Source organism: Polyodon spathula, chromosome 22, assembly GCF_017654505.1.
Source record: "Polyodon spathula isolate WHYD16114869_AA chromosome 22, ASM1765450v1, whole genome shotgun sequence".
NCBI classification, from domain to species: Eukaryota; Metazoa; Chordata; class Actinopteri; order Acipenseriformes; family Polyodontidae; genus Polyodon; species Polyodon spathula.
In genome coordinates, this window is record NC_054555.1 from 4422213 (window position 1) to 4449682 (window position 27470).

Below are 27470 nucleotides of genomic sequence, written 5' to 3' on the forward strand. Positions count from 1 at the left end.
ATTATCCAAAGCATATGTCCTCAGTCCTTTGAATTTGTAATCATAAAGGGACACGACCGTTAACTGATTCAGTCCTATAGTAGAGTGATGTCCAAGGCACTTAATGTTTTATTATTAAAGTACAACTAACAGCACCCTCAGTAGGAAAAGTAAGTCAGGAATGATGACGCAATATCTTTGTGTGAATCACAAGAGACCTTCCCTGGACAAATCTGAATAAATGCTCAATCTGACAAAAGGATACGCAGTACACATTCCTACCTTTTAAATTAATAATAGTCGTATTAGAGCAAGACAAAACAATAATAATTCAGTGCTTCGATAAGACTTTCTCAAAGCGTATACATTTGAATTGTGGTCAAGATTTTGACAAACAACACAACTTCCCTTTAAAAGAAACATGCAATATATGTTACATCTTTTTGGCAGCCTTTCTTTACAGTGTCAAAAAGTGGCAGTCAGCTAGCTCTGTTTTTCAAGAAGCTCCAGAAATTTGTACTGGAGAAGTCCAGTTTTCCCGGTCCGTTCGTGGATTCCCTGGAGCCAGCCATCCTGGCGTGTCCTCTGTACCAGGACCAGGTCTCCTTCCTTCAGATCCAGCTCTCCTTCTCTTTGTGCTGCACAGGAAATCAACACCCTGTACCTGTAAAAACGGAACAGACACAACTTACTAATGGGTTATCAAACGAGCAAAAGTCTTCAAGGTGAAGTTTTGTGATTGTATTATGTACAAAGCGTGGGGAAAAACGTGTCTTGAATGTGGACTATGTTATTTTTAAATTTTGTTGCACTGTTATATTTATCCACAGAGTATTTGTTATCTTACATAGATTTCCTTGTACATAGTTTTAGTTTGCTTGCAACTTCCTCAGGGTTGTGAATCTGATCAGTTCAATTACAATGTACTATTGATAAGTCAGACTCACTTATTGATCAGCAGTACAGCATATATAACAGAAATGCTTCAGGAAGGAGAGGATATTGTAAAAAAAAAAAAAAAAAAAAAAAAAAAAAACAAGAAGTTCAGTTGACTCATCCAATTAATACTGTAAACACACTCACTTTTTTATAATGAATTTAGCTTTATAAAATAAATACTGTAGATGCCCACCTTACTTCATAGCCAAGTAAATGCGCATACGATAAAATACTGCAGGAAGATAGATTACCTTCCAGTTGGTGGTGGCTGTGTTAAATCTTGCTTTTTGATGGAGCTTTGATGAATATGGGCAGGCATGTCTGGAGTTGAGAGATCCAGAGAGTCTGTCTTGTTGTGCTGTGGTATTTTGCTCTCTGTACCCACGGTGTGGTAGACGGTGGTCCCCTGGCTGCTATTTGATTCCTGTGTGGCAGCCTCAGTGCTCGTCTGCTCCGCTCTTGTTAGGGTGATTTGTGCAGTCGGCTGGGAATTGCTCCTTTTCAGCTGGGGCAGGGAGTCCTGAGTCTGGAAGCGGACTGTTTTGACCTGCTGCAAACAAATCAAATATCTCTTATTGTTTTAACTGTTTACTGCCTCCGTCAATCTTGACATTATTCATACATTTTAAAATTACATTAAATTATTATTATTAAACCTTTAGAAGGCAAATTCTATGTACCTCAAGTATTTGACTTGGGTGGACTACAGTTTACAACTTAAAGTTTGTGCTTTATTTACAGCCTTTAAAAATGTTAACCAGTTTTAGGAGAGGCTCGAACACAAAACTGAATGGCCCAATAAGCTGTTAATGAAAATAGCATTAAGTTCTACTGCTTCTGTTCCTTGTGTAGGATAGCTGCTGTTTGTATAGAAGAGATGGCATTATGAAGCTTGGGGTCATCACTTACCTTTTCTGAACTGTTTTTGTAGGAGTCTGGTTTAACCAGTATGGACTGAGGGGTTATTTGTTTTGTAAGTGTTCCAGTTACAGCAACATCTCTGGTATTCAATGTTGCTGAGCTACCAGCAGAGGGTAATGTTGCTTCAGAAACCCTGCGCTGGGTAGTTTTTACAGGGTGGTTTTGTCTCATCACCGTGGCAACAGGTGCCATTGTAGAAGGTTGAGGGTGGGGCTGCTGGGGTCGAACCAAAACAGAGGGAGAGGGACGGAATGTACCAATAACCGGAATTGAAGACCCTGATAAAGAGAGAAGAGAAAGCTCAATTGTTTTTTTTTTGTTTTGTTTTTTCTTACTTCCACATAGCCCCGAGCAGTTTCAAAACCCTTTTTGTATACAAATGGCATACCTACAAATAAATTGTGCAGATAAATGTAAGCATTAATATGTAAGCAGTGATAATTGATTTATGTGATTTGAGCACTTTTTGAACAGGCTCTTTCAATGTTTTACTGAAAATATAAACAGTGTTATAGAGTGAGCTGGAGAGAAAAGACCTTTTGTTAACCTCCTCTTGTCACTTGACCCAAATCTTTAGTGCATGGGAGGGTCCAGTTAACCATTTCATTATTTTTAAGTTAAAATAAATACAGCTATTTTGCACATTGTGTGACTTTATGGCAATGATTTTTTTGCTTAAATTGCGAGTATCTGGTTTGTTGAAAAATACCTGTTTTCATACTTCCATACTTTCTGGACTACAGCCCCCCCCCCCCCTTGTTGTATTACAGTCTGTTTTTAGGGTGCTACAATTCCGTAAATTGTGTCATAAGCAGATTTAGAACTTGGGCAAAGTCTTTGTTGCATGCATACAGTTTGACATCATACAGAAAAGGCAACATTCTGTTCTCTCCAGTGTGTGGTACATTCCTCAGAACAGTATCTAATTGAGCACCACCTTCCCTGGTGCTTGTTGAAGCTTGCAGCTGCTGTTCTTACCCCTCTGTAGAGTGCTGAAGACACTCCTGCCTGTGCCTCTCCCCACAGTGCTGGCTGGCTGGGCTGCTGCTCTCACCAGGCCCACTGATGTCACAGGGGTTGGCATGGCAACGGAGCGTACCTGCACGGCTGGCCTTGTTGTCCCATCTGAAGAATTTCTGTCAAGGGGAACGACTGCTGCTTGCGGTTTAACAATTCGTGACCTCTTTCCAGTCTGACTCGTAGTAAGCACAGCTGGCTTACGCTCTGAGACTGTAGCAGACGTTCTGTTTTGGAAAGAGTAAGCATTATCAGGCTACAGTAAAGGCTGATAACAGTGACACTTGCTCACTGTTATCATGCAGAGACACCTCTTAATGTCATACAGCCCTTTTAATGTTCCATTACTAAAACAAACAGAGAACACACGTAGGGTATATTTACAATTCCTCCTTCAGTGATACGAGAAGGACAAATTGTACTTTGAGCCTAATGGATTACATATACCTAATTCTAGCACTGAAATAACTGACCCTTTTTTGTCTTTGTTAATTGTGCCACCCGGTGGCAAACAACTGTGCCATCTTTGAGTAGGTTATAGCTTAATGAATCATGTAACGACAAAAATAATTTATAAGAAACGTCTGGTTGTTCTAAAAATTCTTAATAATCACTTATTACGTATAAACTCATGATCTTTTACAGTATAGATAGATTAGACAGATATATAAAAATAATAGAAAACTGAATCTAATTATACCTGAGCACTGGGGTGACATAGTTGCCTGGCAGGATGCCCACTTTGCCTGTTCGCAGTGACAGGCCCCTCAGCCATCCTTCCTGGTACTTCCCATAAACACCAACCATCTCCCCCTTCTGTAGCCCCAGCTCCTCTACCCGCCGCGGGGTGTATGGGTACAAGGCAGCACAGCTAAGAGTGAGACATAAGCAATTAGCAAAGCATCTCTTTATCCTTATGACTAGGAATGGCAGGAGGGTAATCACACCCGGTTTTTGATTCGCTGCTGTTCAGTCATGTCTCCAGAGATATGTAACCTCCTGGTAGGAGATAATACTGGGCCTAATACTGATAATACACTTACAGTCAGTTGTACATGGAGAAAACAACAACAACAACAACAACAACAACAACAACAACAACAACAACAACAAAAAACATCAATGTTAAACAAATAGTAGGAAACACCTTGTATACATGATCTCTAGGTTTTCCATTCTGAGTTGTTTGTTACTGGTTTTGAAACGGTTTCCTTTTAGGAATAAAAACATGTCCCTTTGCATGATCGATAGATCGGGGATATTGAAAAGATAACTCTGCATTGCTGCAGTCTACCCAGAAGAAACAAGCTACATGAGGATAACCAGAGATTTTAGGAAAGCAACTGGCTGATGTTTTAGACAAGCTTGTCAGAAATAATCAGTGCATCTCAAGCAGCTTTTCAATATTTTAAATGAGCAGACGAAGTGAAGGCTGGCTTGCAGAGTCTGGCTGACACGCATTTGCATTTCTATCTGGTTTTATTTTTAGCCAGATAATTGCTAGCGTGGATGCAAGCATGGTTCAGTGGCTAACCCATCATTCCCTATTCAGTGAACTTAACCCCATGAAAAACACAGCAATCAAATGTAAGTAAACACAACATTATGCTGTATGTGGTGCAGACTAATTCACCACCCATTTTATTCAGAGTCACGCTGGAAACAAAGTCTGCCAAATGCAGTACCATAAGTATGATGAGTATTATGACTTTGATGTTAACCATTATAATTACTATTAAGCTCTGTTATCAGGTTTATCTTGTATACTGTTCTGCATAAAATCATGCCAAACAGGCCACACCCAAAACCTCTGAGGAGTTTTAGACTATAATGAAAAAAAAGTAACTGAAATGATCCAGCATTTGGCACATCTTAGATTTTGATCACATCCGCTAAGCAAGACTAAGAATTGTCTGTAGTTATATTGGGCTCATGACCAGTATTGTCTTTGACATGATAAACTTAAGGCCTCCCTGCTTTGTGAAGATGCCATGGTGTTTTAGAAATAGCATAGCAGGGTTATAAACCCCTTACAGGTTACAATACTGCCCTGGCAAACCTGCTCCCTGTATTTTAAATACAAATCTCTTCAGTAAGCAAGCAGGGTTACTTACACGGTGATAGACACTTGTCTGGAGAGCGATCTATCTCCATTGCTGGTCATGGTTTTTAAGTTTGTAGGTTCCACAGCAGGGGAAGGAGAGGGTTCGAGGGCTACTCCTCTCTCCACAGGAGCGGCAGGTACCTAGACATACAACAAAGGCTATCACTGGAGCTATACTTATAAGCAGTATGGTGAAGTCCTCTCTTGACCATTCCTTTCAGTCCCATACTCAATAGGGATTCCATTACTTGTGTGTTTTACAAAATAAAAACCTTACACTGTGATATCAGACTGTAGCGAAATGTTTGGGAAAAGCAACCAAAGAGAAATTATCAGAAAAACTTTCATTGTAAATCTAAACATTCCCAAACACAGTTTCTTAACCAACTTCTGAGCCTTTCCACTCCCAGAAACTTGTCTGGTTTCCAACATCGGTAGCTATGGAATTTCATCATATTGAAGCAATCTCTAAAAAAACTATTTCAGCAACACAGTCTAGGCACAGAAAGCGACGCCCACTACATTGTATTACCCTGTTCACAGCTCATTTGTGTGAAGATATTAGTAATGTGGTTGTGAAAAGGATTTTTTTTTATGTTAAAACCATCTACTTTACAGTATACAGTATGTATCGCACAAAACCCTTATCTCAACTGGTTGTATCACACTTTCTGATTTTTTGTTTTTAATCATATTTGATCATATTCAAACTGAACTTTGAATGATTGAAGGTGAGGTCTTTCTTGATTCTCTCTTAGTGCTGTTAACATCTGTAGCATGCTGTTTAGCTTTCAATAATTTACACACACCCCTAAGAGCCCCACCCACATAGGCAGTCGAGTGCTTCAGTAACTGTGTACACAAGCAGCACAAGACAACAGGGCCCTGCAGAAATTACATTAGTACACATGTGTGCTGACTGCTATACTGCGTCAGAAACCATCCAGAGTGCTTTTTGGCAGCCCTGTGTTTCCATTTCAATTTATTTTAAGCCATGATGTTTGCAGAACACTTGTCTGCCTGGTGAAGGGCATTGTTAGTGACTCTCTTGCAGCCTAATGCTCAGCGGCAATGCGTCTCAGCCTGCATTCGAACACAGGAATAACAAACAACAGATGACAGGAATAGTTGTAGACTTATTCAATCCAGGCCAGGTGCAAGACAACAACCTATCACTTAAAACAGGTTCTGTTCTCTATTTAAATTCAGTTTGCCAGCCTGAACTAAGTATAGCCAATGGGGTTGCTGACAGAGACACCAAGTCTAGTGTCAACTCATTTTAGATAGTGGGTGAGAATGACATGTTTAGAAAAGATACAATAAGTGTTTTCAACACTCCTACTACTGGGTTTGGGCCATATCCGCCATGGTGAAGTGTTATAGAATCAAACTCTAGATAAAGATTTTTTCCGAGCCTGATAATCAAAACAGGCACTTCATAGAAAAGCATACACAACACACAACCAGGGAAGGTGTAAATATTTAGTGTATATGGCTGCGCTCACTTCCGAAGAACATTAATACGTTATGTTATGTATAATCGTTTTGTTTGCAGTTTAATGAAGTGACAGCTGGCCATGAAAACAGATAGCGGTATGCTGCAGGCCAGCAGCACTGGCAATACAATATATTTACTGAAGTATGACCGCTTCAACTACTGTCAACCTCATTCCCACCAGAACTGACAATAGCAATGCCAAGTTCCAGCCCTCAGTGGGGATCAAAAACATTCTTTATCTGCAATGTCAACAGAGCAGCCCTGCAGTGTTATTTCACAAATTAACTCCTACAGTTGATGAACTACAAATCGTTAGAAGGTCCATGCCTTGGCCATAACCTCAATCAGTAGATAAACATTCAGTGTGAGCCGCGTATTAGATGTCTCAGTGCTGCTCAGGACCCACTAACAGCAGCACGCAGCCGAGTTTTATCCCTGATCTTTAAGCTAGTGTCCCTCCAGAGTCTGGGATAATGGGAAAGGCAGCCTGCATGAAATGGGAATCAGAACCACAACTTATTACTGTCAGTGATCCTGCTGGGAATCAAACATTTGAAAGCATAACACAGGATACTCCCATACCATCCTTGCAATTAACAATGACTGTCAGTTTCTATTACATTTGCATAGGCTACTCATATAATAGGTATGAGTTTAAACATCTGAATGCACGTGTTGCATGCAACAACCATGTGATAGTCCTCTATTAACACACATGGCATTGGATTGAAAGAACAGTGCAATTTTCAGTAAGATATAAGCTTCCAATATCACCTCATTAAATAAAGGTAATGCACACATTGGCAGATTAAAACAAAAGAGCTGTGCAATGCAATTACATTCCACATAACATGCACTTCAAATAGCAAGCTACATCTGAATGCAGTTAACATATTTTGTGTTAAATAAATAAATAACAATAAATGTGACTGTTAGTTCTGAAACTATCTTTAAAACATGGTTTAGCTATGAAATATCGCTTTTCTATTGCATTTACTATCTCTATCAATGTGCTTGTACTTGACACTCTTTTCTGTATTTAATGCTGGTTTGAGCTTCTTAGTCCTGAGCTGCTTGTGAGGTTAGAGGCTAACAGTCTGCTGTATTGGGGTTGGCATGGGCCCATCATGCTAGGGGCTCCTGTCTCCTCTCCAGCAGACTAGAGAAACACAGCTGTTTAATCTCTTTAACTAGCCTCTAGGCAGGTCAAGAGCTTGCTCCTGATGACTCCTTTTAGATATATATCAAGATTGATTACTACCCAGCCATGGATCCATACAGTAACCACTATGATGTTTTGGAAGGTAAAAAATACATGAGAATGGTTTGCAAAAGAAACCTACCCTGCTATGCTGGTTTATTCTTGAAGCCTACTAAAAAATATATATTTCGATTTTCTACAGCCCTGGAAAAGGCTGCAATCTTCTATTTTTCCAGCAGCACTGTAGATATAGTGCGCAATCCTGGCTAACTAAAACCTGATTCTTTTGACTTGGCGAGGATTCACTTGGCCAAGCATCGTGACTCTTTATAAACAGAAAAGGTTTTTCTCCAGCACAGGTGAAGCATAACATGCAGCGCCATCAGATTCTTTTCTGCAAAGGCTTAATTAAAACGGAGACGCCTTCCCCTTTGACTTGGAGATGCTGGATCCATTCCCAACTCCAGCTGCATGAAATACCTGCCTGGGCTTCTAAATCTGTGTTTCCCCTCCCACACACAAACCTATTGAAATCCACCTACCACTCTTTGGAGTGTTTGTCTTGCCTATAGGCAGCTATTGACAGCGGGCTTGTGCATAACTCAGTCTCGAATGTAGCAATGCTTTGTTGGTTTGCTAGTAATAATCCATTATTGCATCTCATTTCAATTGTTGCTGTTCTTAACAATGGTTGCCATTTGGACATTTATTTTTTTTCATAACATTAAATAAAAGCTGTATAAATCTGTCAGCACATCTCATCCTGTCTTTGTTATTATCCACTTTGCAATTCTAAATTCGAACGGTAATGCAAATGCAGCTCAAGATAGTAAGTCTGTAATGCATTTTGCGATGTTAAATGAGATCATTTATCTTTGGCTCAATAACCTATTTATGTGTGTCATTGTCTGTTGCTGCTTATTTACTAACATTTCCAGCGATGTCGATTTTCAACCACTGGATCTGCTTCTGAAAAACTAACAACGCGAATTTCTGAAGTGGGATGGAACAAAAATTATGAATACAACTACAGTTAAACATCTCGAGTGGTGGTTAAACAGTAAAGAAAAACAAAACAAAACAAACAAAACAAAGAGTAGTGGCTTAACTCTGGCGCGTAAAACAGATTTTCACGAACTGACCTCGCAATAGAAAAGGGTGTTTAAACAAGGAGTGGGGGTTCACAACTACAAAGAACAATAACTTTTCCTGTGCTCCTAAAGACGAAACACTTGAAAACTGGGGGGGAGTATACATCTGCTTTGTGGGTGGGTGCCCCCCCCACCCACCCCCCCACCTCACCTCGCTCTCCCTGTCTACAAATGCAGTATATATGCAGCTGTTACTGCTCTTCGACCCCTTCCTTCTTCAACAATGTAAAGCATACTGGAGCCACAAACAATGTTAGACTTTTGTTCCAATGTTACATTTCTGAGTCAATTCCAGAATATTTTCCAGAAGTCCCTGTTGGAATTGAAATGCGGACTGTCTGCAACATACAAGGACTGAAGTTGCCTAACCCCTGCAGCCCAATAAAACATGCCTGATTACCTGAGAAGAGAAGCCTGCTGATCCCTCCCTGCTCCGCTCGCTGAACTGGGCCACCAGAGCGGGGTTACTGGAGCCGATGAGAACTGGAGCGCTGATCTCTGGGGCCTGGCGCTCAGACCCAGGGGATTGGGTCCTTCTGTTGAGCCGGTTCAGGGTGCTGGTCATGGAGGGCTGCTTGAGGCTTCTCCTGCAGGTGTCGATACTCCTGCAGCTGCTCAGATAGGTGGAGGAGTTGTTCCCTGAGATGCTCCGACAGCCGTTCGCTTTGCCTTTCTGAAGTATCTTCATAGCGGCGGAATTAGGCTAAAAAAAAAAGAGGTATGTTTTATGAAGAAGATTAATTTACTCCGCTACCTGGTACTTTTACATAATGCTTAAACCAAATGACCCAGTAGATATGCTGCATCCCTGCCCTTTCGTTCAACATGAAGCTAAAAGTCACCGCTAATTGATGGAGGCAGCGTGAGCTGGTGTGGGTAAATGAGAGAGGCAGGGCGGACTGACACATTTGACTAGACCGCCTGCCTAGATTGATACACTCTCCTAATGTGTAGGTGTGCCACCAAGGCAAAAAAGCATTACTATGCTTAATGTGCTGGTGCCCTGAATCATCAGAGCATTGCATCCAGTCAGTGATGCTTATAAATGACATCAAGAGTTTGGGACAGAGTAAAAAGCTAGCAGTTTAAAAGCTTTGCTGGTTTACCTGCACATACACTATGCTAACAGCATGATATATAATTAAATATCCAATTTATTATAAATCCTTGTTATAACACCAGGGAATACCTCATTAGGAGACTGTATGTTGATGCTATTTATGAAATATATAAGCGACGAGAAACAAATCTCTGGGCACATTGCTAAGATATAACAGTGTGGCATGGTCTGCCATTATCATAAAGCAACAGGGTGGAATAGTTAATCTGTTCCACTACCTCTGGGAGCTATCTGATCTGACGGCAGCACAAAGTCACATTGTAAATCAGTTCGGTCTTTCTGGGCCAGGATCCCAAATTAATTAGCTTGACAAAACCAACAGCATAATCCCGCCCCCTGCCCCCTCAACCCAAAGAGCAACTATTTCAATTTCAATGAAAGCCTAGTACTGAATCCAGCCAACAACTGTACAGTCCAGTTGACATAACAGCTGCATGGAATAATGCAAGCACTTCATCACTGGCTAAGCTCTTCGGCCCTCTGGCTGGTCTGATTACACACCCAAACTGTAATGTGATTGTTTTCTCACCAACAACCACACAAATAGGACTAGATTTACTAAGATAACATTTTAAAGACAGAACTATATAACTCATTCAATAAAGTTAGTGCCCCCGTGTAACAGGACAGAGGCTGGGCGCGAACAGGCAACCACACACACTGCAAACACTATGTGAAAGAGCCAATGCTCATCTCAGAATCTGCAATGGCAGGCCATCACACAACACCTGCAGGTGTCTCAGTTGGATTTTTTTATTAGTTTTCTAACATTACCAGAGGATATGTAGTGCACCTATCAGTATGTCCACTGAGCAGAGCCCATTATCACAAAGCACTCCATAAAGATCTATTTTAATTTGACAAGGTGTTGACAGAAAGAGTCACGTGCAATAGGAACCCATGCAGCAACTTAGCTTTCCAAGTTGTAATAGAGAGAGAGGACTGGGGAAAGCCAACTGCAATATCTACTGTATCAATATTCTATGAGGAAAGGGCTATAAAGTTTATAAATACATTATAATACTGCTATACTACTAAACATAGGATGCTCAATTTTACTTAAATTTTTCTATTTTACTACCAAAGAAAAACTGAAATTCTGAAAAACTTGTTTCTTAAAAGCGCAACATGACCCATGCAGAAACACCCACTTTAATCTGCTCAGCTCTCAGACTTAAGAAAGAGTTTTCTTTCAGTCATGAGGAATATCCATTTGGCCAATGTGATTAGGACATACTAATGCCTTCCACCTCTTCTGGGCTATTCCCTGTGGGACATGGAGCATTTCCCTGACTTCAAATGCCTGGTATTGTAGGCCTGGAATAAGCTCTGACCTCAGCCTACCTCTGAAAACAGGACAGGAAATATTCCAACTTTATCTCCCAGCTTGCCTTCGGCCCAGTTCTCATCAACACGTCTTATCAGTGTTATGATGTCGTCCTGCAAGGCAAATTTAAAACAGCATGTGACACTTTCAGTAGTTGGAGGTAGAAGGGAGAGCTAGACTAAGTGATTCATTAAAACTGGAATCGATTTACTGGCACAAGATTACAATAATGCGCTGCAGTGTACTGTGTCTGCGGTTCAATTCATTTCCGCTTAATATACTAAATTCGGCTATTGCTTTCATCAACCGGCTATCAAAAAGTCATGTTGGATGAGTTCATGTAATTTGGTTATGAGCATATTAGCAGTGAAACAGCGGGTGAGCTGTGTGTATGAAAGTGAGCAGCAAAAAAGCATAATAGTTCATTTCTCCATTGAAATACTATGCATGACAAGATCTGGGAGAATTAGGGGCGTTAACTGACCAAGAATGGCAATACAACTATATAATTTATAACTTGTACATTAACAATTAACGCCTCACTCTTCTGGAGTGCTTACAATAAAACAAGTAAATGGAGCTAGGTTCGGCCTATTGTCCAAATTATTTTCTGTGGCCAATTTACAAAAGAAACTTGGTTTGGCTTGTTTCTTCCTCAAGGTAAAAATCCACATACTGGTCTATATGGCCGTTACCAGCTAGTATCTTCATTCAAACAATTCCAAGAGTATTCACAATATAGAACACAGGACAAAGAACGCACTTTATTATTAGTATTATTATTATTATTATTTAAACTAAAGTGTAGTGATTATTAGAATCAATAGCGTCTCCAAGGAAAACACATTAGAAAGAAACGTTGCTGTTAGGATAGACTTCATAAGGGATACGGTGCTCTTTGTTTTAACCCAATAATTAACCATTTACTGTACACGTGGTCTACATGTCATGTCATCTCAGAATGTACCTTTCGGAATGTCAGGCAGTCTTTGTTCTCATCCTTGTCTTTCTCCTTCATCTCAAAATTATAAAGAGCTCTACAGAGGGGAAGAGGCTGGGGAAGCTGGTTTATAACTTGAACAAAGCTAGCGGGGAACAGTCCGCTCACACCCTTGATGTCTCCCTGATACCAGCCTCCATCCACTTGCCGCCTGAGGATGATGAGATCTCCTGCTTTGAACTTCAGGTCCCCGGGGAGGTTCCCTCCATAGTTACACAACGCCCTGGCACACGGCACCTGAAAGAGAGGATCATCAAAATACAACTACTCTTTCTTACTTTTCTACTGCTTGGAGGGGGGAATATATAAACTGGAATATAATCAGAATGATCCCTACTTTCATAATTTTAATAGAGAGCATGTAGACCACCACAGGGATTGCCTGTGATCCGGAATAAAGTAGCTGTTAAAACCTGATGAAAGTCATACAGTTATATGTGAATGAAAGCAGACTGCTAATGAAGAATTGCCTTAATACTGCTGAGAAACAAATTATTTCATGTTACTACAGTGGTAGGATTGGATTTACAGCACTTCTCTGTTAACAACACACTTTTGAATTATCCTGATGGACCAATTTAAAGAAAGTCTGGTGCTACATTAGTATTATTCCAGTGGTATCGCCAGAAAGGTCACTTTTCCTGACAGCTCAGCTAGCTCAGAACTGCTCTCCTGGCTTTGCATTAATAGCGAAGCAGTTTTCGGCGAACAAGAAGTAGACACACTTAAGGCACTTGAGGGCCGACAGCAGCTACAACATCCTGCCTTTTCCATCCTGACAGCTGACACAAAAAAGACAGTTGCTTGACCTTGCAGGATTGCTCCCTGATAATGACAATGATGGAAATATCAGTCATCAGCGGATGCCTGGATTGCTTTTGGCATTTATATTTGGGTCCATGTATTTTTTCTAAATGTCAGGTTACATACCATGTCTGTATTTGTGGGGCTTTATGCCTTTAGAAGTAGAACAGAGTGCTGTACTGTACCTACTGCTGCCAGTCTGTGTAATCTGCAAAGCTGTATCAAAGTCTAGTGAAGAAAGGGAATGTATTGCATACTGGTACATAAAATATGTATCAAAATGCAGCTGGAGACTAAGTCAATTATTTATGGGTTGCAAACCAAGGACGGTAAGAAAATGTGGATTAAAACAGTAAGCTACAATAATATAAATAGTGGCATTTTTTTCAGTGAAACAAAGCAGGTTTTTTTTTTTTTTGCAGAAAGTTTTGTATTTAACAAAGAATGAAATACCAATTGCAACATGTAGTTCTACCTCCCAGTTGTAAGTGCAAAGTTACTTTGGTGAGAAACAGGACTACACACCAGAGCCCAATACGGTCTGTGGCAGAGCACAGCTCTGCTCTTTGGAAATTGGCAGGGATGGGGTTAAATTCCCCTACCTGCCTTGGTTCATTGTGTTCAGGTGGCTGGGGTTGATTAGATGATTAGTTTAATTAACGATCAATCAGTGCCCAGCCACCTGACATAAAAGGAGGCCTCTGCTTTTCATTTGGGAAGAGGGAGCTGAGGAAGCAGGTTGGTGGGTTTTTGATGTGTGATGTCTTTGAACTTTGATAAATCCAGTGAAGGCATTGCCCAGCCTGGACATTATTAGTTTTGCTTTTTGTCTTTCTTTTTGTGTTTAAAATTGCTTTGTTTTGGCCCTTGTGCCCTTTTTTTTGTGTATTTATAATAAAATAATTTTTTTTTTGAACTACAGACTGTCTCTGGGCCTCTATCCACTCGCCAGCCTGCCACACGGTCATATACAGAAAATACTAAAAGATGGCGCATAATGATTCCCAGCTGCTGGTGAGGTCAGCAGCGCTGTACTGGCAAAGAGGAACACTTTGATATTTTCAAAGTCTATACTTTTAAGAATCATTCTTTTTTTTTAAATAATTGTTAATCTCAACAAATATAACAGTCCACTGTCACAATTATATTGTCACTATTCTTTATTGTAGAGTACATATTGCCAAATCTAAGCTGATACAGCACATCACTGCATATTCTGTGAAGCTTCTTTTTGAGTCAGGGGATTGCTATGCAGTACAGACTGTGCCACACCCTGCACGCTGACAAAGACAAAAGGACTGCAACAGGAGCAGCAACATTTTTCTTTTTCTTTTCAAACATGTGAAGTTTAAGGTTATCTGGCTTTGACTCACACATCTGTTGACTGTGAAAGCAACTGAAAGGACGCGCCGCCACATTCTCGCTGCAGCATTCTCACATCTCTAAGCTCTAGCTTGTACACGCTGTACTTTGGCAATACTTCTTTAAACAACTTAGAATTGCAGTCTGTTATTGAATAAGTCTAAGGGTCCCATTTTGAAGCGTGCAAGGAATACAACAATTGTAATGGTGTAAAACCAACAGGAATCAACTTGGTTACTGGAAGGTGCTGTTACAGTAAATTGGGCAGGTTGGTTAGGGGTTGTACACTATTGTAAATTCTATACCTTTCATTTTCACTAACCTGACCATGTTTACATCCCTCTTTATCACAATACTTTATGGGTAAGCGTTTATAGTCCTGTCACTGAGACTGTCTTTGATTTATCACAGTCAGAAGCATTCTGAATTCTTAGTTGACTGCCTACTGCTGCGTCTATGGAGAACACATTCATTCTATGTCTGTGTTATGTTTTATTTAGACTATTACCACAGGAACAGAGGAACCCTTAGGCATTCTAATCTGTATGCCTGCTGTGTTATCATACACCTCTGCCTGAGATAACTTTTCAAATTGCATTGCTGTTAATATGCACACAATACTGTGCCTGTTCATGAGATGGTGCTGGCTCTTACAAGCACAGTATACAGAAATAGATCTAGCCTGCATCACACATATCTATGGTGAAAAAGAGGCAGCTACAGCTAGAAATCTGATCCTGAGTACTTTAACAAAGAATATACGCAAATGTAGTTACACACAATACCTGAGTACGTACAATAGGAAATAAGAAAAATGTGAACTGTTCAATATATAACCCAGTATTTAATATATTTAATACATGGCAGCCTCTATACAATCAGACACCACTGTATTGCTCCAAATGCACAATTTCATGAGTGGCTGGCTGCAACAATACAAATACAGCAGACTCTCCAGTTGATAATGGAGAGTAAATTACAGAGACAAGGATAAATGGGCACCCTTCGGCAAATACAGAAAAACCTGAGCCCATTAATTGCACATTGCATACCTAGATCAAGTTTTCTGCTTCCCATGAAAGCATGTACAATAAGCTGTTAAACAGACTGTCTGTCATGGATTGTTCAATCCGACACCATCTTAACCAAATAACATTACAGTGATTCATTCCGAGGTGCATGTGAGGGATTCGTCAGTGTACTGCAGCAAAACAATTAGCGATAAATACATACATTTAACTGGGAATAAAGGACTTTATTGTGCTGTAATTGAAAAATAATACATATGGTTATTTACTATGCAAGGTATAAAACAAATGAAATGCTTCCAGAAAGGACTATTTAGCCACACCTGCAAGGGAACAATGCACATATTCTAAAAGGAATTATAAAACAGTGGAAACATTCCCACAGTAACATTGTAGCTGCTTCTAGGTGCAACTACTGTAAGTTGCTTTTTGCTCTTTTTTTTTGCCATTGGAATGTTTTTTTTTATTTGCTTTCAGAAAATAAGTCCTTGCTCTTGCTCACTTCCTTTTTAACAAGAAATTGGGCCCCATCTTTGATCTACAAGTTGATCTACAGCAGGGCTTCCTATAGGAAAATACACAAGGGTCAGATGGGCTCCTATTCCCTCTAACACAGGACGGGAATAGGGAGATAAAGCCAGGTGTGCAGTGCCTGTCGATTTCCACCTGAATCAAAGTGAAAGGCAAAATGACCACCAGAAAAAAAAAAAGACTTTAGAGAATTCCATTATGCTAGTGAACATATATATTTTTTTAAAAGCCTGTTATTACAGGTGAGAAGCTATTTGTGAACCAACATGTTGATAAAAACACTGTAACCAAGACTGAAGTTCTAATTTAGATTAGATTCAAATGAGTTGGTACAGGTAGTTTACTGTTTATTGCAGTTTGACTTCACTTCCTAAAGGTTTTAAGCATGAGGTTGCTTAAAGATTGCTGTAATATTCCTCCTGACCCTTCTCCACTTAAAGGGATCAGATGCATTTATACTAGCGCTTTGTGATTAATTGAATGGATCCCATTGTAGTCGGCATGTCACACGTTCTCGTCAGGGGACAGGCAGGGAATGAACCTTGTAACTGCCAAATCCTGTGAAGCCATATACATATATACATTGTGTAAAATAAACTGGTACACAGAGTTCAATTACAGCAATTTTAAAACAGTGTATAAATTTTGTGCTTGAAAAAATTGGCTTTGTTATTGAACTATATCATATTCATAGATATTATGATAACATTATATGATAAATTACATGATAACATACTTATTGTAAAATTCTACAGAACATTCAACGTCATCGGTTTTCAACCTAAGTCACACTTCAGAGATCAATCATGTTCTGAAGTTTAATAAAGGTCTTTTACCCTTTAAGAACCAAGCTAGTACGTCCATCATCAGAATTATAGCTATAAATAAAATAACAAATCTGTTATTCGGGGAAGAGAACTGACAGCAGAAGCTTTTCAAGAAGGATCAACAAAAGTTTTCAGTTTTATGATCGATGACAATCATATTAAAACAATCAGGGTGACCTTTAAGCTCCTTTAAGCTTTAAAGGTTTAACACAAACTCCAGCTTTTTAATGCATTACACTACAATATGTAATTACCAAAGTCCAATCTCAAACGTAAACAGTAATACTACAGGTAACAAATCCTCTGCACTTTAGAATCTGGCTGAATTTTAAAATACATGTCTGTTGGTTTAATTCCAAATGCATGTCTCTCTCGGCAAATAATAATGCAGCATTGTAAACAATAATACACCACAGCTTCTGTCTAAAGCCCCTTTCACACTGGCATGCTCTACCCGGGTCAGGACCCGTTGTCATGTGGGTCGGCTATGCGATTTCACACTGCTTTTGAAGAAGCAGGGTCGACCTGGGTGACAGAAGCAAGGACACAATGCGTGTAGCAATGTCCTGGAAGCAGCTTGTTACAGATGCTTCCATCTTCTCTGGATTAAATCATCGGCCCAAATGTTCATTAAAGAAAATGTTTCTTCATCCCTGCTGCAATCTGGCTCATGGTGTGTCTCAATCAACAAAAACATGGCTAAACAGAATAAACAGAAATTTTCCTTGCGGAAATTAAACCATCACGCAGACGTGGCTGTTTGTTATTTCCTCAGCTTACGAATGGCTGTCATGCATTTTGTCTCTTTCAACCCGGGTTCAAGAGCATCGACCCACATTCTGAGGTGGGTTGCTGCCACCCAGGTCAACCTGGGTACCACCCAGGTATGTGGTTTCACATTACGTGGGATTGTGACCCAGGAAGCCAGAACCTGGTTCAGGTAGGAGTGCCAGTGTGAAAGGGGCTTAAGTGTTCACAGGTATACCTTTATATTATACACTATTGTAAGATAATATATGCAAAGGGAATTAATTTAATCTGCCAGCATTTTTTCAAATCTTTACTGTCACAGTCAAAATCTAATAAATTGGTTCTTTTCAACAGCATCACAAATCACAAATGTGACCCAAGAACTGCACAACAGGCGCTTGCCAAACGCCAACAATGTCAGAGTTGCCCAGGCTGCCAGTGCCAGCAAATCGTTCAGCAAACCTTAACAAATGACTTGACTCAAGTGACAAAGACAGTAATATTGAAAGATGTTTGAGGGAAGATTGTGGGATCCAGACCGTTCTCAAATAATTTAAATCCCTTAGACAACTAAATGGCTCCTTTCTTCAGAAACAGCAAAACAATTTCTCACATGAATGAACCCCAGTGTTCTGCTGCATATCAGATTTTATAAAAAAAAAAAAAAAAAAAAGCTACAAGAAAGTGGTGGTTTGCTTATGCATTCATATAGCAAAGGAAAGTACTTAGCAGAAACAGATAAGCGCAAGCGTGCTACTCTAGTGACATGAGAGGTTATTTGGGTTAACTGAAATTCTTATATAAAAATAATACATGAAAATTATTATTATAGTATACAAATAATGTGTTGTGTATAATTTCCTTTTTAAGCTAACGACTACAATACACCTTCATATAGACATGCACAGTCACAGACTATATATTACCAAACTAAAAAGCAATATTATTGCTCAGCAGATACACATACTGTATGCTACTATACTGTACTTACCTTGTGTTTTGTCTTTGTTTCACCACGACTGCTACAAAAAAGCCATTTAGTCAACTTGTACTGAGATACCTTGCAACATATTTTCAATGGCAACTTTTTTAGAGACAATAACAGCCAGGATCATTCTGTTCTTTCTTTCAGGGGCTTCCCTTTGTGACATCTTTTATCAAGTTAATTGCTGAGCTGCTCTTTTGCTTATGAATAATACCATAAAATGTAAACTCAAAGAATGGGACTGTGATTCATATGTCTCACACCCATTGAAAAAACACAACCAATCTGCAGGTCCCTCCTTAAAGATCCTAGTGTTCCAAATGAAATAATGATACACACGATATAAAAATATTAGCTAAGAAGTGAGGGGACAATGGGCCTGCTTTAGCAAGCAGCAACAAGTTCAATCCTAACTACAGTAAAATCTCTTCACAAACAAAAAAACACAAATGCATACAGTGCCAAGCATCAAGTGTATTATTTTCAGCACGGCTAAGCTGAACCCAAGTAAATATCATTCTTTTATGTCCTTGCCCTCATTTTGTGAGGGCGAATTTAAAACAAATGTCAGAGGTTAACACCACTGTTGTTCATCCCACTGAAAGCTACAGCCCATGGCATTCCAAAACACCAACGCAGTGGACAGACCTGGTAGAACACTGCTGGCAGAACAAACTTCACCTCCTCATTGCCACCACTTATCAGGAATAAGAAATCCTGTGTCTGTCAACCGATCTCTTCCAAACCTCCTCCAAACTACCACTTATCTGTTCAACTGTAAACCACTCAATCCGAGTTAAACTACAGAAAACACAGCCTCTCCAGTTCAGATCGGCCCTTGACTGGGTCCTAAAGCACTACCAGGAAAGGAATGGCACTCCAGAGCAGGACGCCTACCCTTGGTCTAAATGTTTGGAGGTTAAGAGGTTAATGACACTATGACAGTAATCCACCAGGTTACACAATTGCCATTGTATAATATTCAAATATAAGGGGAAAACGTATCTTTTATTAAATACGAACACATACTGTACTACACGTTTTCCTGGGCATTCCACAAAAAATAAACAAATAAATAAACAAACAGTTCTGGTATACCTCCAAACGTATGTGAGCGGACATTAAACTTGTTAAGAACTTTCTTTAGAGTGTGTTCTCTGTATATGGAGGTGGCCCATCTTTCTGTATCAGGAATGCCATGGAATGCCCCAGTTCGTTCAAGGTTGTTTCTGCTTACCCCATCCAGTGAGCTCCTGGTATTCTGCAGATGTCTGTGCTGCAGTGCTTGTGAATTCCTTGGCTCCCCGGGTCTTTTTCTAGAGGGGTCCTGCATCAAGAAGACCTCTGGTCTCCGAACAGTGTTTGATTTCGACATCCCACCAGGGCCTTGTCTTATACCATCCAGAAGCCGAACCAGGAGCAGATTAGCAGGCAGCTCCTCGACTTCGCATGTGACTGGGGTCCTGCACTCAGGGCACCGCAGCTCTGCCTTGCCATAGACCATCTTCTGAAGACAGGGCAGGCAGAAGGTGTGTTGGCATGGCAACACTTTGGCCGACACACCAAGTTTTTCTGAGCACAGTGGGCACTCCAGCAGGTCCACTAAAGCTAAATCCTCCATCTCAAGATCACCAAGGTTATAGTCATCACCCTTAAATTAAAAAAATAAATACATAAATAAAAGGACAGAGAACTGTTATGTTATTCTGTGGCACAAGCTAGGGTTAATGATACTTCTCCTCTCTTACTTTCTATCTCCATACAATGTATATCCCACCCTGGCATTGCACTGTAACATTTACTCCCCCCCCCCCCCCCCCCCCCCCCCCCAAGACACTGTAATCTTGCTACTGTGTGAAGATGTAGGATTGTATAGAAAACATTCCTACTTTCAAGTCTCATATAAAAATAAAAAAAAAAAAAAAAAAAAGTTTTCTTTTTATCATTACAGATAGAAAACAATCACTAGCCACTTTAAAGAGAACTGTAATCCTGACTAATGACAGATGAATAAACTTCTGCACCTATCAAGTAATCTCAGGAGTTTCACACCTAGACGCCTCAGAAAACTGTTTGCACATACCCTTCACTGACGTACAGTAGCTTCTAGCATTTCAAAGACTACAGACACATTCTTTCACACAGGAATACTGGCATTGTTTATATTATTGTTTATTGTTTATTATAATAGGATATTATGCATTATTTAACACTATGAAGCACATTTTTTTGTAACATGACAAATGCTCCATATATTGCATTTATTCCACTATTAAATGACTACTGCACTACGACATTTTTTTAGGCTGTGATTTAATGTCACATTACTAAACACTGTATCTGCAATTAAATATATCGTATAAACTGATGTGACTTGTATTACTAAAAAGTTGACCCTATTATTTTCCTTGGTCTTCTCCCGAAACTAAAATGCCCTGTCTCATTCCAAATCTGGAACAATAGTACAGTGCAACTAATTGCACGGCGGGGTATGATTCTGAAGGCAACGTGTTTTTTTCAGAATACCTCGCAGATACACCGTGAAAACCAAGTCTCAACTGTTTACACATAAATACACTCTGTCAGTTAATAACTTTCTATGAAGTGTTGCTAGTAAAAACTCGATCTGGTCACATCTCGTACTATTTTACTTAGGAAGTGTTGAGACACAACCGAAGAACGAAACCAGTTATGCCTGAAAACAAACGTTACACTAAATAAATACAATATGTGTACACACACACACACACACACACACACACATGTATATATAAAACTAACCTTGCGTTTTGTCGTTGTCTGGTAGGGTAGCCTTTTGAAGCGCAGCCACGAAGCTACTGGAAAACGCTTTCACTCCAAAACAGGGACCAACTTTAAAACTATACACTTACTCACTGACTCTGACTCACTCACTCACTCAGATCACATTACCATGCCAGTAACCCTTTCGCAGATGCGTTTGCTCAAACTGAAGTACGAACATTTTTCTCTTTTTGTCTGAACATATGTAGGAGTACGTTTAAATGAGAACATTATCTTAAAATATGCAGTGCCATAAAGGTACATGCTTGAATTAACACATGTGATCATATATGGTGCTAAAAAAAGAAGAAAAAAACATTTATGTTTATGTATTTATTCTGTGATCATTGAGTATTATGAAATAATATATACCTCTACACGACTAGTTTACTAAATTGTCCTTGTTTTAATCTCTAGAAATCTCTTGATTCTCTAGAACTTAGAATAGCCTACTGTTTCATAACACGTTTGTTTTTGGTGGGACTTCTTTCACAGCAACAAAATAATAATCCGGCCTTAATTAACTGCGATCTGTAATGTAGAAATACAGTAGAGTTGAATAATAAATGATATAGCTGCATTGTTTGCTATTCCACTTATAATGCTATAAGAGCGAAATGCACTATAACAACATGCAAATAAAGAAATGGGGGGAAATCTTCTTGCATTCCTGTGTTTATTCCTTGCTGCAACAGTAAAATAAATCTTAATGACACTCGAAATACATTTTAGTCTGATAAAATAAATACTGTCGCTTTTCTTATATTGATGTTTCCCATGTATTATTATTATTATTATTTAATGTTTTATTTCCACGATGGCCACTACAGAGGCTATGGCGTGCATTGAGAGTATTCAAATAACAAAACAAAAAACGATGAAGTCCTGTGCCCAGGTATGAGACTCCCATAGAGGTATGGGACAAATTCCTTTTTTTGTTACCCCTTCATTCATGAAATATTCAAAATAACTGGAGAAATGTATACATAATAAATGTTTTTCACTGAAAATGTTTATTTTTTCTTTCCCCCATTGGCATCCTCATATGAGTTGATCATGCATTTGCATCTTCCATATGTCCCCATAAAAAGACTAGAATATTGTTTAATATCCATCCTATATAAGGTCGCCATATACAAAATCGTTAAAACGTGTACAATAACAAAAAAATGGGCTAACTACCTTTTTAACAGCCCACTTTTTCAGATATCACATGTTTACATGGCTGACCCTTCATTCTAATTATCTGTTTTTGTGTGTAAAACGGATGTGGCCCAGTATAGGCCTACATTTTGTAAAATGCTTTCACAGCATATGGCGAAGCGTACCTGTCAGAATTAAAGATATATATGAGCCTAATGGCTCCTTATGGAATCCTGTTTTTTGACTTTTAAATTTTTTTTTTAAAACAATTGCAATAGTCTTGCATATAGCAGTCAGGAAACTCATCTTCTGTATAATTTGTTTTATTCCTCAAAGACACAAAGAAAGTGATTTAAACCAGCTTTAGTAAAAACCTGTCCATTCTTCTGGACTAATTAACCATAGTAAAGCATTGCTTCCTTAGGGATTCATCCTACAGAAAACCATTTAGCATACTATAATACATGTGGCCATTGTAAACATTTGATCTCTTGCTTTGCAGTGTGTGTTACATCAGATACATGGATTTTACAGAATCCAGTGCTTTATTTAATAGATGAATGTACATGTCCCCTTTAATAATCAATAACACTAAAACTGTAATACAGCTCTGCCTATTAAATTGATTATGCAATGTATATATATATATATATATATATATATATATATATATATATCATACAACACATGTGCAACTTTTCTGCTTATCAAGAATGTTACCAGAAACTGCATTGCCAACATGGTTACAGATCCTGCTGTGGCTGTATAAGTATTTAATGCAACAGTATCAGTTTAGCTGCTACCTCATTACACCTGACTCAAACATTGAATTATTAAAACAGTGAAAGACCACACGGCCGTCCTCTAAAAGACAGCAGAGCTTCATGCAGGACCACAGTGTCAAACTCTCGCTTTATTATGGAGGAATGTCCAAGGAAGCTTAGTCAGAGATATGAAGACAAACCAAAGAAAGTAAGATTCAAAATATCTTCTTCTTACAGCGGCAGAGTTTTGAAACAAGTCTAGGAAGATGGGCAGGCGTTGGAGAGTCCAGAGATGGAATATCCACACAGTTTTATACATGGGAAATTTCCTAGGCATATGGAAGGTGAACTGATGTGTAATTTTGCAGAGTTACAGGATCAAGGATTATATTCACCCACCACCTTAACAGCCCAGAGAATCAATGTTTTCAGAGATGGGTATAAGTACCGTCTTGCTGGAGGACTATTCAGTGACTGCGCCCCAGAGGATTCTAAAGTGAGTTCAACTTCATTCGGTTTTATTTCACTCTTGGCAATGTGTTGCCTCATACATGTCTAATATATATATATATATATATATATATATATATATATATATATATATATATATATATATATATATATATATATATATATATATATTGTGTGTGTGTGTGTAGTGTGCATCTTTAGCACTGCTTTTAACAACTTTGGTGTAATTGTACATTAGAAAATACATATTTAAAAACACAAGGAGACATGCATACTTTCAGCGTTTGATTTTCAAGATAGATTTTAAAATAAAAAATTCAATTGTTAAGATCTATTTTTTTTCTAGAATTGATGTTTCAAAGGTTAGTCTGTGTCCATGTGTTAGTGCTTAAGCACTGCACAGTTGTTTTTACACATAGCTCTTCTTAGTATCAATTACTATTGCTTTGGGTTTGGAAAACGCCTCGCAGTTGGATATTTGTTTCCGTTCAATTTTGGTTAAGTGCTGTTCTTGAATGATTTGATGGTCTGATATTCTTAAGACCGTTGCAGACTTTTTTTTTTTTTTTTTTTTTATAGTTTAATGAATAACAAACTTTGTTTAATTTGTTGAAACAGACAGTTCTCATTTGTTGAATAACTCATAAGTCACAGCCTTGTGAACAGGGTCCTTTGTTCATCTTAGGGAGCGTCATCTGAATACATTTCTTATTTAGATCTCATTAGTTGGTGGTGATCAGAACTGGGTACAATGCACCTGTCCATTCTCTCCTTGCTCATTCGTCCCTTTGTTCAGTTGTTCCTTCTAATTAGAAAAATATACTGGTACAAAAGTAAGATGAGACCCCTCTAGTGGCTGATCAGGGTCACTGCAGGAATAACCCTAAAGTGGCTATACTATGCAACCTGATATTTAAAGATGCCCTTAGTGGATAGATGAAACTCATCTGTGTTAATGATAGAGGACATGTTCAGATTTCTATGCTGCTGATTGTCCCATAGAGTCAATGCCCTAGGCCAGAATGCCACAGTAGATTCCAGGAATTCCACTGTATTGGCACACTGATGTACAACTTCAAAAATCCCTCACTGTCATGATTGTCATTAATGAGTCCTGTAATAACCTATTTATGCCATAAAGCCACAAATTGTACCATGTTTTTTCTAGACGTTCCTAATTCTTTGAATGCCTTGAATGTCTTCTAGCCTTCCCCTGTTTTGGACTTTGGCAAGATAATCATCTATACCAGCAACCTACGAATAATCAGAACTTCTCAGGGGAAGAAGGAATTAGCAAACAGGTTTATTCAGAACCGGGATGGAAGTGATGGTTACTCCATAATACCTAAAGGGGAGGACGGAGCACAGAACCCCACCCAGCGGGTGCCTGCAGAGGATCAGAACGCAAAACCTGCAAACGCTCTGGTAAGATCTGTCAGTCTAACCCTGAGATACCAACCACCCCTGGAGAAAGGAATAAGGGGGACCTGGTTGTTAAATATTTAAAAACAATTAAAAAAGAAAGATTTCTTGTCTACTCATTTAATTTTTTTTCAAAACACACACACAATATATACACATATTATATATATATATATATATATATATATATATATATATATATATATATATATATATATATATAGAGAGAGAGAGAGAGAGAGAGAGAGAGAGAGAGAGAGAGAGAGAGAGAGAGAGAGAGAGAGAGAGAGAGAGAGAGAGAGAGAGAGTGTTATATTTGGAACAGTGCCATGCCATCTCGCCTGCTTGTGGATTGCTCACTAACCCTGTCCTGTCTTGTTCAGGAGTTGGTCTCAGAGTCTGGTTGTCCGCAGTGTGGAGGATCTGGCTGTGCCCCCTGCTCGCTGTGCCACGGAAGCAAACTCTCGATGCTAGCCAACCGCTTCAAGGAGTCAATTAGGGCTTTACACTGTCCTGCCTGCAATGCAAACGGCTTGCAGCCCTGCCAGGCCTGTACACACAGCAACAGCATCTGACTCAGACCATGCATTCCATTGGGAAATGTTTTGCTAATATTTGAAAACCAAACTAAATCCTCTGTTTAGGAGTGTCCTGGAGAAAAGGTATCAAATGAATAAAGATCACAGCAAATAAAAGAAGCAGCTATCTGTTTGCTTGCTGTCAGTTTAATAGCATGTCTGTCTTGAGTAATGAGGCATGTCTTGTCATGCATGATACACAAGCCACTGAAGGCTAAAGATTTAAGAGCCAATAAAAAAATAACATGGTTTTCAGCTTCAAATATGGGGTCTTATACAGTAGCAATGTCTGTTGTTATATCCAACTGGAAGGAGACTCCAAGCTCAGCTGGTTTTTAACTGGTCATGCTGGTTCAAGAAAAAAAAAATAATAACATTTACTATAACATCCAGTGACTATTGTCTACAATTTTAATTGAAACAAACTGCACTGAATCTTTGGCAGTTATTTTATTATTATTTACTAGCTGGGTATTCAAGTAACCACTAAATGGATGCTGATTTCAAACAAGGTAAATTTGCACAGTAAATTCACAGTTTATCCATGGTTATACTTAGGTAAATGTATTTTCAATACAAAATACACAGAAAACGGTATCCAAATACAAAATACAAACTATTTTGGAAACACTGTATTTTGTTTCAATACAAAATACAATCGTATTTGGAAAATGCAATTTGAAATTACAAAATACCTACAACAAAACAAACCAAGATTTTCATAGATCATTAAGAAAAATATATTTTGACAATAGCCGAAGCGAAGCAGTTAACAGGTTTCAAGCTACATTAAAGCAAACATGCAGTGGGTCCTTGTTTCCACCAGGGGACCCAATACCTAACAGAGCGTAGCTCAGCTGGGACCCGATTACTAACACTGGACACTACATTTTGATAGATATCACATAATAGCCTACTTTTTTCAGATTCAAACCATATGGGAACAGACAAAGTACACATTTGTGTATACAAAACTATGTTTACAAAACTATGTTGCTGCATTTTCAACAGAGAAAAAGGTTGCTTGCATTTGAAATCCTGCAAGTCCCAATGGCACAGCAGCAATGTCAAACAATGTATTTTTAAGTATTTTAAAGCTACAAAATACTCAGGTATGTGTATTTTCAATACAAAACACTTATACCTTAGCATTTGCATTACAAATGACAAACATATAAATGTAATGAGAACACGTATTTCAATTCCATGTAGTTTCAACACTGCCCATCCCTGGTTATAGTATGCATTTGTCATGGTGTGCCATGCTTTTCGATGTTTTGTTTTAATACTGTATGCTCGCCATACCTCTCTGGGACTTACAATGCCAAACACCCTTTATTAAAATTAGATTTTACTATGGTAAGCTTTTATAAAGAAAAGCTTACTGCATGCTGGCATTTTCGACAAAGAAAGACCATTCCCAATTAAATTAAACTTTTCGCAGGAGAAAAAAAAAAAAAAAAAAATTTTAAAGCAAATGTGGAGCAAATTTTATTTTGATTTGACTAACACTGATGATGAATAAAACAATGCATTAATAGGTTTGTATTTTATACTCAAATACCAGTAATTCTGAAATGATGCAAGACAATTTAAAAATGCATAAAACAATGACCTACAGTGAATCAATTGACTAACCGGATTCTCGTCATGATAGGCGTATTCCCTTCACTGTAATTTTTATTTCACTTACTGTTCCTGAGAGCTTCTTTTCATTAACTGAGAAGTCGTTTTCTGTTCCTCTCA

General features: G+C 38.8%; 1 protein-coding gene and 1 pseudogene across 3 annotated transcripts; one reads left to right on the forward strand and one right to left on the reverse strand.

Annotated features, from left to right (window-relative positions):
* Positions 1-241: 241 nt before the first annotated feature.
* Positions 242-21426, reverse strand: sh3rf2 (SH3 domain containing ring finger 2). Of its 3 annotated transcripts, none has more exons than XM_041224045.1 (11): positions 21326-21426; positions 19782-20195; positions 12225-12494; positions 11275-11370; positions 9211-9513; positions 4971-5101; positions 3557-3727; positions 2818-3083; positions 1828-2117; positions 1170-1465; positions 242-643 (listed from the first exon to the last, which is right to left on the reverse strand). In XM_041224045.1, the coding sequence occupies exons 2-11, from the start codon at positions 20163-20165 to the stop codon at positions 463-465; spliced, it is 2388 nt and encodes a 795-aa protein (XP_041079979.1). In that variant the 5' UTR covers positions 20166-20195; positions 21326-21426; the 3' UTR covers positions 242-462. The 3 variants fall into 3 exon arrangements, with proteins under 3 accessions (XP_041079979.1, XP_041079978.1, XP_041079980.1); XM_041224044.1 differs by having other exon boundaries at positions 1170-1468; positions 21326-21425; XM_041224046.1 differs by lacking the exons at positions 11275-11370; positions 12225-12494 and having other exon boundaries at positions 1170-1468; positions 21326-21425.
* Positions 21427-23208: 1782 nt separating this feature from the next.
* On the forward strand, positions 23209-26321 carry LOC121297497 (annotated as a pseudogene).
* Positions 26322-27470: the final 1149 nt, after the last annotated feature.

Excerpts from the sequence above, each read along its gene's own strand:
- sh3rf2 (XM_041224044.1), bottom strand. The coding sequence starts at position 20,165 with ATGGAGGATTTAGCTTTAGTGGACCTGCTGGAGTGCCCACTGTGCTCA. Across the intron at positions 11,371-12,224 it reads ACTGCCTGACATTCCGAAAG|GACGACATCATAACACTGAT; the intron begins GTACATTCTGAG and ends TTTGCCTTGCAG. Across the intron at positions 644-1,169 it reads CAGCCACCACCAACTGGAAG|GTACAGGGTGTTGATTTCCT; the intron begins GTAATCTATCTT and ends CCGTTTTTACAG.